Below are 12,170 nucleotides of genomic sequence, written 5' to 3'. Positions count from 1 at the left end.
GTAATTTTTTAGACGCGCGTTTTCCGGAAAGGTGGATGGGTCGAGGTGGCCCAATCATCTGGCCGGCACGGTCGCCTGATCTTAACGTGCTCAATTATTTCTTATGGGGCTACGTTAAAGATTTGATCGAACATCGGCGTGATGGTACAGAGAATGAAGTACGTGAAGCTATTGTTGCGGCCTTCAATACCATCACGCCGGAAATGGCACATCGTGCGACGCGCAATATTGTACGAAGAGCCGAACTTTGTATACGGGAGGGAGGACGGCACTTCGAACAATTGTTACATTAATTTGTAACAGTGGATTAGGCCTACTGGGGACACCACTTAAAAAAAAACACGCCATGCTATCTACCGCCAGGTGGTGTGGAAAAGATAGCACTGAATTATAATTAAAATTATTTCTAAAAGGAAGAAACGCGAGATATTTATTTCTCGGTGGCACACGCGTACGACGCGTGGCGGCGACACGCAAGCGGCACGCTGTAAACAATCGGCGTTCACGCGTCAGATTGCTCCGTCTTCGACTGCTATCCGAAATTCACTGTTAAAGCCTGTTCTACTCAGAGCTGGAAAATCTTGCCCGGACGCACTGGCGTTTTACTCCTTCCATTTCTCATACCGAGATACTTCTGTTTGTCTGTGTGACTACGCTCCCTCGGCCGAGTTCGGCGCACCGAGCAAGGGAATGACATTCTCTCTTTCGCTCGGTGCGCCGAACTCGGCCGAGCGCCCGTAGTCACACGGACGGACAGAAGCGTCTCTGTGTGAGAAGTGGAAGGAGTAAAACGCCAGTGCGTCCAGACAAGATTTCCCTCAGCTCTGGTTCTACGTCGTATGTCGCTATCGGATTGCAAGCAGCTGATAATGTAATGCAAGAATTTGTGTTTAAATGAACAGGCTTAAAACGCAGAGACTTCGGTCATTTGATAACATAGTGAAAGACATCGCTCCATATGTGCATCCGAATACGTGTGTGCTCGGAACGTCGGGCAACGGGTAATACAAGGAGACAGACGTATGACGTTCTGTCTTCTTCTCTCGCTCGGGCGAATCAGCGATGGTCACGGTGTGATGCCAAACAGAAGACGCGGCCCGTACACTGTTTAATATTTGAGAGTCTAATTTAAATCAGTTTCTTGACTTCAATAATATTTAGTTACTTTTAATTATCATGTGTATCGAAATTTACTATTTTAACACAAAACATTGTGTTTAAGTTAAATTATTTAACTCCATTATCTTACTTATCTTAGTTAAATTAACGACATATTTAGTAGGAGCAGTGGCAACTTATAGGAATAGTTAATACTTATAGGAATAGTTAAATTACTCAAATATATTAATTTGACATTACGGATTTAACAGTGCATGTACATCCGACGACGATCGTCGGACGCTTGGAGAGGGAATAGTGGTGGGAGTCGCTGCGATCTTCCATCCTCTATCGCAAACGTAAAAACGAGAGAAATAGCATTATAAGACGTCTGGACAGAAATGCCGTCCTAAAATACGTGTGACACACACTAAGAAAACGCTTGACTCACACTGTCTCGTCTATACGTGAGCAATACGCGGTGCCCGACGACTGTTTCGCTCGCTCGAACGTTCATGCATTTTTCATTGTTAGCAAGGAAATTACTGTAATGTAAAAATCTTGGGGAAAGGTTTTTAGGAGGCTTTGACAAATGCTTCTTAATAGCTACTCTTGAAAAAAAAATAAATATTAGATTTATTTTAATATAGAATTCTGAACCAACATAGAATATGTTGCAACAATATAACGTTTGTGTAGGTTGTCGATCGAAGAAGAGTATTTTTAATTTTATTGTTGCATAAACACGCGAGATATAATTATTTCATATTTTATGCGTTCGAGTATCGTTCCATCGTTATAAAATTTGATGGCCCTGAGAAGGATCGATTTTTGTGTCGAAGCAGTTGAGGTCGATAGTCAATAGTCAGTCCAATATCCGGCACGGTCGATAACTTGATTGAATAATCCATTCTTTTAATAACCCAGTCATTTTATTCTTATTTTTTAACTATACATAGTATTACGTAGTATTACAATTTTATTATAGAAAATAAGATAATAAAATACAGAATTATATCAATTAATTTAAATAAACTCATGCGTCAAGAAGGTTGTATCACAATTAAATAACTATATTATTTATATATAGTTAAATAACTATACTAACAATTATATGTTTCTATTTGTGTGTGTGGATCAAAATATAGAAATCTTGCTATATTTTTCTCTCATTAGTAAATATATTATTTACTGAGGCAACAAAGGAAAATTACATAAATTACTTTTAAAGAGTATAACAAATCTACATAAATATTATTAAAAGCGTAAAGAGATTTGGATCTTTCTGGCTAGGACACTAAAGTGAAAAAGTTATATTGCGGATATCTATGTAATTTGCAAATAAATTACGTTAGGAAATGTGCAATTAATGCGTAAGACTTGCTTCTTATAAACCAAATAATTGCTTCTTATAAACCAAATAACTGTTTTTGTAACGTAATCCAATCGGCAATTTTTTGTCGATTTTGCCGTTTTTCGAGTAAAGTTGTAGCAGCCTTTTGGAATTTGTCTTCATTTCGCCGAATGTACATTTTCGCATCTTGTTCCATTAGATTGATTTTTTCAGGTCGTATTTCTACCATTGATAACATTTCCGTCAAATAAGGGTTAAATCTGAAGTAGACGTGATCGGGTAGCAGATCATTCAACATCGTATGTACGGCTAAAGAGGAAAAGTCATTGTTAAAAAATATTCAAGTTTAACATAATATCCTTTTTTTCAATTTATTTTAAAATTTTCGTTTTTTAAAAATTAAATTTATTATATTTACCCTCCGTATCAGTAGCGCTATCCAAGATTTTGTAGAATTTTTCTCTCCAGCTGGAAATCGCCAGTTGCGAGGATATTGACTCGTTCTCGCAAATACGGTGTGGAATTCGACCTGTTCCAAACGAAACAACACATTGAATCGAACTATTCGGCCACAATTGTTTGGCCTCGTGAATCGCCACAGCGCATGGATTGTTCACTAGAATTCCTGTAACAATATCACAATAGTTTCTATAACATTCCGAGAACTTTTATCATATTTTTAATAGATGGGATTTCATATTAAAATTTCCCATAACTTACCACCGTCTTGGTGAAGACATTCACCGTATTTGAATTCTTCAAAATAACTCGGTGCAGCAGCTGATGCTCTTACAGCTTCCCATAATTTATGTTTATGGGATCCCATATATTGACTTTCCACTCTATGGGGTAATGTGTAATTTCTAAAAACGTAAGCCATAACACGCTCATGATTTACTACAGCGGATATAGCTGAAAACTAAAAAAATATGCACAAAATTGAGTGCCTTTTATAACTAAATTACAACTTGTATATTAAGATCACTACTTTAAATTTTCTTCAATCATATGTTGAAAGTTACTCACCTTCGGCGCATTCGGATCGCGCATGGTTTTGATAAGAACTTTATCACCTAAATGCTCCACCAATAATTGTTCCCATAGCGCAGTGTCGTAATACGCATGGCTCCAGACTAAGCTACTCGTACCTTTTATAGCACTCTGCGTGAACACCTTAGTGCTTAAATCTTTGTATAATTCCAAAACTTCTTCCAATGACTTTCTCTTGTGTCCTCCTGCAATATCGAAAACAAACAAATGATGAATCACATAACAAAATGCGAAGACTTTAGATTCGATTCACTAGTGAAATAAACTGCATGTAGCATTGCATGTTGCTGTAAGCCCATCTGAAAGCTTACCTTCAACAACATCCTTTGGTAATACTGCACGTAGTTAATATATAATATTAGTGTATCAAGTGAGGACAAGTGTATCAAGCGTAAGACATTTAGTGCAATCTAATTCAATTTACTCTCGCAATAGATGATGTTATATTAACGTGTTTCAATGTGTTCTGCATACATTTCAGACATACACAATTACCTAATACAGCAGCAAGAATAGCTCCCGTGCTTACGCCGCATATGTAGTCAAACATCTCATATGTCTTCTTTCCCGTGAGTTCCTCCAGCTTCTTCAGCATCTCTATCACTAGTACTCCACGAATACCACCGCCATCGATCGATAGGATTCTAATACCTCGATTGGGCAGAGGATCGACGTAACCCATCACAGCCAATGCTTCTCTGATGGATGCTGCAAAAGTAACAGTGTTGAATAAGTTAATTTATTTTAATTGAGATAAGTTTAAAATTAATGGCTTATAAAACCAACTTAATTAAGTTAAAAGTTACATAAATAAAAACTAACGCAATTAAAAGTTAAAATTAAATTAACTTATTAAAGTTAAAAATTATGCAAAGCAATATATACGTCTCTTGTATAATTAACTTTCTAATCATAAACTAAATCATATGAAATAATAAAAAGATATTCTTTTATAAAAAAAAATATGAATTGTTTTGTGCTGAAGATTCCAAACAATGGAAGAACCTAGAGAGAGAGGGGGGGGGAGGGGGAAGAGAGAGAGAGAGAGAGACGAAAATAAATTCTACTTTATTTTTAATTCTACATTATTTTTTATTTTTCTTATTCTACATTGTAAGCAACCAATAATGATTTTAATCAACGGATTTTAATCAATTATTTTAACTTATATAAACAAAAAATAAGTTAAAAATAAAATTAATAAGTTAAAAAAATAAATTTTAGAATAATTAATTTGAGTTAATTTATTTAAAATAAACTAAACTAAAAGTTATTAACTTTTTAACTGATTAACTAGTTAGTACTTAACCTTGATAAGTAATATGCAAAAATGAAAATCGGAGTTATAGTTTTGCTTTTCTGTAATATTCCCTTTCTCATACCTTTAATCTGCTCGTCCTTTGTATTTTGACGTGTCCGTAGCAAAACTTTAATCGCACCCTCCTTGATCGCATAATGTCTGGTTTCTGGGTATTGATCGATATGCAATAACAGGTCATCGATTCGTCGCAACTTGGACACGTTCGACTCAGCCGACAGGATGCTGTTTAAGACATGATGTGTGCGAGACGCGATGCTGTGCTTCGGTATATTGCTGCGAACATTCACCTTCCACTTTGGCACAACAACACTTTGTTTATTTTTGGTGGATAATTTGAGAAGCAATGCAGAGAAAATTTGTGGTATGGTAAAGCTGTCTCTCAATTCCACCTTATTAATAGATTTGTCTTGTTCGTGAATTTGCTGTTAAAAAAAATTAGCATTTTAGATCAAACACTTAACAATGTAAATGTTATATAATATACATATTACATTGTATTTACATTGTTGAGTGGGACATTATAATATTAATGTTATGTTATGTTATTGATAATTGGTGTGTTTATTGGGATATATAGGGTGTCCCAGATTCGTCTCCGCTCGTTGGTGGGAACGTAGAATGGATTGAGGCGAACATGAAAGTTTCATACCGTTTTACAATATTCGCAATAAATCTTGAAATATTAATTAAAGAAGATTGGTGAATGATCACGCGCAATATGATAGATAAGTATTGTAGATATAGTAGATGAGTCCACGAACGTTGTGGAGATGAATCTGAGAAATTATTAATTAGCGATTAATATAAGGTAATTCTTTACAGCTCGATATCTTGTAAATTAAGAAAGCGATATCTTGTAAATTATGAAAAAGTGTTTCCAATAAAAGTTGTAGGATATCGAAAGAAAAAATATAGTAATGTTTGTTCTTAAAATATAGTAATGTTAAATATAGTAATGTTTGTTCTTAAAATTACCTTGAAAAGCCCTATCTAGATAAATTTTATTTTTTTAAATAGTATTATTTAATTTTTTCGGCATAAACTGATTTCTCTGATCATTTTACGCACAAAAGTACTGAAGTGAAATCATCGAAAAATGAATACTTTCTACGTTATTTTACATTTTTTTATCCTTATATTATTTTTCAATATATAAGATATGAAATATTTCTTAAATTGTTCACTTTTCGAACACTTAATATTTTTGTAGTATATACACAGAATGATCGGTAAAATCGATTGTTGTAAAAAAAAATATACAGAAATGTTAAATAAAATTCCGTGCATTTTACAAATTTATTGATACATATATAATGATTAATATAACCAATCGATTTCTCTCGTCATGTTATATACAAAATATTGAGATAAAGTAATAAAAATTTTGAGATAAAGTAGTAAAAATGAATAATTTATGAGACATCTCATATTTTGTATTGAACAGAGTGACAGAATAAAATATAAAATATTTTCAGAAGCATTTATTTCTCGATAATTTATTCCAATACTTTCGTACGTAGAATAACCAGAAAAATCAATTTATATAACACAAGAAAAAAATCACGATTTCATATAAAAATTGAAATTGACCTTAACAAGAATTTTAACTCTAAGTATACATACTTATTTTTCACATACGTAGATACTGAAGGACCCCAGCTACTTTTTTTATTATAACTTCGGTAAAAATCACCGTATTTTGACTTTTTTCCCGATTGTTAATAGACTGATAAACACATATATTTATTAAGAATTAGAATTAAATTATAATAAGCATCACATAATAAAGACGTGTTGAAACATTAGAATTATAAATGCAAAGAAAACGTCATTTTACCGTAATAGCTTGAAAAATGCATATCTTTTTTGGTAATACAAATAATTTAAAAAAGTTTTCAGATTTTGAAAGGGCATGTTTCAAAGTACAAAGAAAAAAAATCGTCGCTTAAATATTGGAATATTATCGTGAAAATTACAAGGCTCCAAAATTGACGATTTTTTATATTTCTATTTTCTGGAGTTCTTTTAAGCTGGCAGGACCAAATGGGCAAAATCAAGTCGCGCCTATTTGATTATTTAATACTTATTTTGTACTAATTTGTACCACCAATGAAAATTTTGTATCCCATGCCATTTAAAAAAAAAAAACGTGGTGTTGCTACGTTTAACACTGAGCTAGCAGAACCTTAAAAAAAAATAGAAAAAACTAAAAACAAAGGTAGAAATATAAAGAGCTGAATTTGTACTAATTTGTATCATCCAAAAAAATATAATATATTCACCTTTTCCGAGAAAAACAGTCCTCAAATGAAATAAATACTATTGGGTTCAAGAGTAAGATATCCCTCGCCACGAGTAAAATCAGTCGCTGCCTCTACACTAGAAATATTACAAATAATATCGTCAAAATACGAGGTTTGAGATTTGCCATTCTGTTTGAAAACTACCCTCGACCATTATTGGGCTCAAGAGTAAAGTATCTCTCGTCACGAGCAAAATCAATCGCTGCTTCTACACTCGAAATATTACAATTAGTATCGTCAAAATACGAGGTTCGAGATTTTGTATCTTTGCTGTTCTGTTTGAAAACTACCCCCGACCTCTATTAGGCTCAAGAGTAAAGTATTCCTCGCCACGAGCAAAATCAGTCGCTGCTTCTACAGTCAAAATATTACAATTTATATCATTAAAATACGATGTTTGGGATTTCGTACCCTTTCCGTTCTGTTTGAAAACTACCCCCCCCCCCACCTCTATTAGGCTCTTTTGCAGACAGGTATAAGAGTTAGAATTTTTGTTAAAAAATCAAATGAAATTTACAAACTCAATAACTTGTAATGTATGAAATAGAAACAGAAAAAGAAAAACGTTAATAATTTAAAAGCGGCAAATAATATTCACCGAACAAAGTAGTATCATTTTGGGCGTTTAGTCCGTGTGTTTCTGTCTTCCAATAAAAATTAGTTCTTTTTTTTTACATTACTTATTAATTTAACATTTTTTAGAATATATATTTACACTATGAACTCGAGTAAAATTAATTACAAAATATATATACTTGCAAAAAAAGTTGCACGAAGTACACACTGGGGCCTGGGAGATCCCGGGCTTATTTTACGTGTGAATTACCACAGTGTGAAAACCGACAATTAACTGCTCCAACAGTTGCTATCTACAGAGGAGACTTCCAATATTTTTTACACAGCGGTCGTATCCTCCTTACTTATTCTCTCTATTAATATTAGAGTTTCAAACTTTGCCTGGGGTCTCGGAGACCCCAGTGTGTATACCTAGGGTTAAGGTCAAATAAATATTACTATCTTGTTTTGCCTCGATATTTTACAACACTTGTTATAAATATTTTAATATTGGAAATATTTTTTCATATCTTTCTTAATTTCTGAGATATTAAGCTATAAATAGTTATGTGAGTTACTCTGTATATATAGAGTATACAGAGTGATTCAGGATCTCCGCGACAAACTCTGAGGAACGAAGTTTCGCAGAAGAAATCATTTTTTGTCAAGCAAACCATGTTCTCTGACGCATCATTTAGGTGCTACGAGATCGCGAAGGTCTCTCTCTCTCTCTCTCTCTCTCTCTCTCTCTCTCTCTCTCTCTCTCTCTCTTAGGTAATATTTATTACAATTATGAAGTGAATTCATCTATATAGGTACATTAGTTCTGCTGATGTTCATGTTTTTACAATATAGTGATATTTATTACAATTATGAAATAAATCACCTATTTATTATTTTAAGTATATTTGCATATAGCTTACAGAGTTCAACGTGTTCAAAGTGTCTACCCTGAGCCTGATTGCATTCATGACATTATCGTAACATTGATCGTCGAATCCTGTTGAACATTTCAGGTTTGTGTTAAATTTGGTCCTTCACCGTGGTCCAACGTGCCGAGGACGAAAAAAGTCATGTTTCTCGAAGACGTCGAAAAAGTCAAACAAACATTATATAATACAGGGGATTGTCTGCAAGGAAACCGCAGTTGGTAGATGTGGAGAGTTTCTCTTCCGTTTTCCCTAACCTCCCCGTAACACATTATCATGTCAGAGAGCTCAACCAAATGAAAGACATTCACTTTTGTTTGATTATTGTAAGCAATTGCCCAAGAATTGATATACACAGACAGGGTAAAAACAAAGTAAAGGAATTATGGCTTGGTTGAACAATATAAACATAAAAAGATTAAAAGAACATAAATATCAACAAAACCAATATACCTATGTAGATGAATTCATAATTGTAATAAATATCAGTTGAGAAAGAGAGAGAGAGAGAGAGAGAGAGAGAGAGAGAGAGAGAGAGACCTTTGCGGTCGCATAGCACTTAAACAACGCTTCAGAGAATGTGAGTTACTTGACAAAAAATAAGCTTTTTTGCAATACCTTTTGTTCTTTAAAGTTTGTTGCATGGATCTTGTATATACACATATACTGTACACACACACACACACGCACGCACGCACGCACGCGCGCGCACACACACACACACACACAAAATAGTTCCCTGAGTAAAATCAACTTTATTTACTCTTTAAATATCTTAGAGTACAATTTCATTTGAAAAATAAAGTGACCATTAAGTTACTCAAATTTGAATAACTCTGATTTTCTTACTTATATGACTTCTCGACTGATTTTTTTACTTATATGGAATAAATTCTCCAATCTAAATTGTTGAGCAAATATTTTTTTTTTTAATTAAAGAGTGGACACATAATGGATTGTATAATTGCACTGTCATAAAAACATTTACTATAACTGATTAAGATATTCATTCATATGAATACAATATCCATTCTAAGCTTAAAACATTTATTCTTGCAATTTCTAGTAACAATAGTTTTATTATCGCTTTAAGTAAAAATACTACCATTTTTCACTTATTTCATTTCAAATGAAATTCCATCACAAGAAATTTATAAAATAAGATCCAAAATAATCACCTCTTGAACTTTTGGTTGCACAGCTGTGGAACTGTCTACATAGGATTCTGGTCGGTTAGACACAAACGTTACTCTTGTATTCTCCGGATTATTATTCTTTTGCCCTGCATCCGAGAAGCTCTGGTTTGTTTCAGTGGATTTAATCGAATCAGACGATGATAATTTTCGTATGGTATCAAGTTGCGAATAGGTTAGTTTCTGTAAAGTATCTAACCAATCCTTGGAAAAATTGATTTGTTGGTTTTTATCATAATTGGCCTTGTTCAGGTAATCCCTCAATTGCGATAAAAGTTTCCACTGATTCTGCATTGACATCTTGACCTTCTTTATGTTGTTTATAGTACGTAAAAGCTTATCTGTGACACATGTTATGTTCTCACTAGCTTCTTTACCGGTTGCACTATCCATAAATTTTCTGTAATTAAAGGTGTGTTCAGATGGAGAAAGAAATAGCGGAATGGAATAGTTACGGAAAAGAGATATGGTAGGGGTCAGCCAATCAGAGTAATTTCGTTTTTATTCCGTTCTGTTGTTTGATAGGTAGATTTCACATGGCACAGAACTGGGTCCCTATTCTTAAAATAGTTGCGTATACGTAAGTTTTACTGCACAGGTTTAATCATACTATAAAATAGCTGCGCAATGAAAATTACGTATACGCAAAAATTTCAAGAATAGGGGCCCTGTTACGGAACGGGACAAAAACGGAAAACATTCTAACCTACCAACATCGAAAATTGTAAAATTTTACAATTTTCGATGTTGATAGGTTAGAATGAGTGCTTTCCAATTGCAATATTCCTAGACACTCTCATGCATATGGCGACACAAGTTGCGTTTTCAATCGTCAACACAACACTACACGTCCGTACTCAGCTCGAGGGCTACTAGTCAGCTGTGTAAACTAGTGTTTTCTAGTGACAATTAAAGTTAATAAGCGTAGCGGCTTGAAAAGAGAGAAGCATTTGCGACGTGAAGTGGATAATATCATTTTTATTATTTAGATTTTATTATTTATTATTAAAAAATACTAAAATATAAGCACAGTTGAAAAATAATCCTAACCCTATCCGATATATGTATACATTAATATACATTTTGTTCTAATTAAATCGTGCATAACGTTACACTTTGTACATTTCTGTGTACATATGTGTCAAGCAATTGTAAAACACCCAATGTTTTCCGTTTTTGTTCCGTCCCGTAACAGTTCTGTGCCATGTAAAACCTACCTATCAAACAACAGAACGGAATAAATACAGAATTACTCTGATTGGTTGACCCTCACCATATCTCTTTTCCGTAACTATTCTGTTCCGCTATTTCTTTCTCCATCTGAACGCATCCTAAAAGCGCCATCCCACGGAGCGGAAATTTTCAGCGGAACGGAACGTGCGGAGTTATGGCTCTTGCACACAGGACGCGGTAAAGCCCGTATCAGACTAAGGATTAAGATTGAGATTGAATTGAAAATTGGCCAATCAAAGCAGAATTCACCAAACTTGAGCTTAGTGAATTTTGCTCTGATTGGCTAAATTTTAATTCAATCTCAATCCTAATTTATAGTCTGATACGGGCTTAACGCTTGCCGCGCGGCGGAAGTTTCGCGCGACAGCCAATCAATATGTTGTTTTTCCGTAAGAGCTAGAAGGTTATTAAAGCAGTATATTGATTGGCTATCGCGTGCACTTCCACCGCGCGGCAAGCATTACCGCATCTTGTGTGCAGAAGCCATTAGCACGACTAATCACAGTTGTTCCGCTTTTTTTCCGGCGCTTTTTCTATTTTCCTTGTGTCCCATGGAGCAGGATACGCGGAAGTGGATCACGCGGAATAATACAAAAAGTAGACTTTTTAATATTATTTCTTACGTTTTTAATAATTTTAATATTTTATACAAATGATATAATATACCCTTATAGAAATATCATACTAAGAAATACTGAAAAATTATTAGTGATTAAATATTACCAGTAATTCAATAATTTTTTGGCCAGTACTTAATTTCTGGTGAATACTGATAATAAAATCACTGTTAAATATTGATAGTAATCAAATACTGAGAATTATTATGCGAAGGTGAAAAATGAGAAAATCATAATGTTTACAAAAATATACTTATATTCCTAATTTTCTCATGTCTCATAAACTACTAAGATATCGAAGGTTGTCAACACATTTCAAACTTTCATGAAACCTACTGCGATAATTTCGATCCTAAGCGATATACCGCTGGGCACCATCCATGTCCTGACCGCATTAAACTGTTGCTTAACCTGACGATCGAGCGCGCACGCGGTGACTCTGATGACTCCAACGATGTTCTTACAATTCATGCTTATATAATGTATCCTTATAGTGTTCACAGTATATTATAACATA

The 12,170-nt window shown here is 34.0% G+C and overlaps 1 protein-coding gene across 3 annotated transcripts in view; it reads right to left on the bottom strand.

Annotated features, from left to right (window-relative positions):
• Positions 1–2,098: 2,098 nt before the first annotated feature.
• The window catches only part of LOC116853351 (calcium-independent phospholipase A2-gamma-like), a 46,102-nt gene continuing 36,030 nt past the window's right edge, over positions 2,099–12,170 (bottom strand). The window contains exons 2-9 of one of the 3 annotated variants that reach the window (XM_032834407.1): positions 9,789–10,203; positions 4,885–5,245; positions 3,998–4,210; positions 3,814–3,837; positions 3,479–3,687; positions 3,173–3,371; positions 2,871–3,077; positions 2,099–2,761 (exon numbers count right to left, since the gene is read on the bottom strand). In XM_032834407.1, coding sequence (XP_032690298.1) covers positions 2,508–2,761; positions 2,871–3,077; positions 3,173–3,371; positions 3,479–3,687; positions 3,814–3,837; positions 3,998–4,210; positions 4,885–5,245; positions 9,789–10,203 — 1,882 coding nt within the window. In that variant the 3' untranslated portion in view covers positions 2,099–2,507. The remainder of the gene's footprint in view (positions 2,762–2,870; positions 3,078–3,172; positions 3,372–3,478; positions 3,688–3,813; positions 3,838–3,997; positions 4,211–4,884; positions 5,246–9,788; positions 10,204–12,170) is intronic. The other 2 variants (XM_032834409.1, XM_032834408.1) reach the window with 2 other exon arrangements.

This window comes from Odontomachus brunneus, unplaced genomic scaffold, assembly GCF_010583005.1.
Source record: "Odontomachus brunneus isolate Ranch 3 - 2012 unplaced genomic scaffold, Obru_v1 Obru_scaffold_309, whole genome shotgun sequence".
Taxonomy (NCBI): domain Eukaryota; kingdom Metazoa; phylum Arthropoda; class Insecta; order Hymenoptera; family Formicidae; genus Odontomachus; species Odontomachus brunneus.
This window is presented reverse-complemented; position numbering and strand designations above follow the sequence as displayed.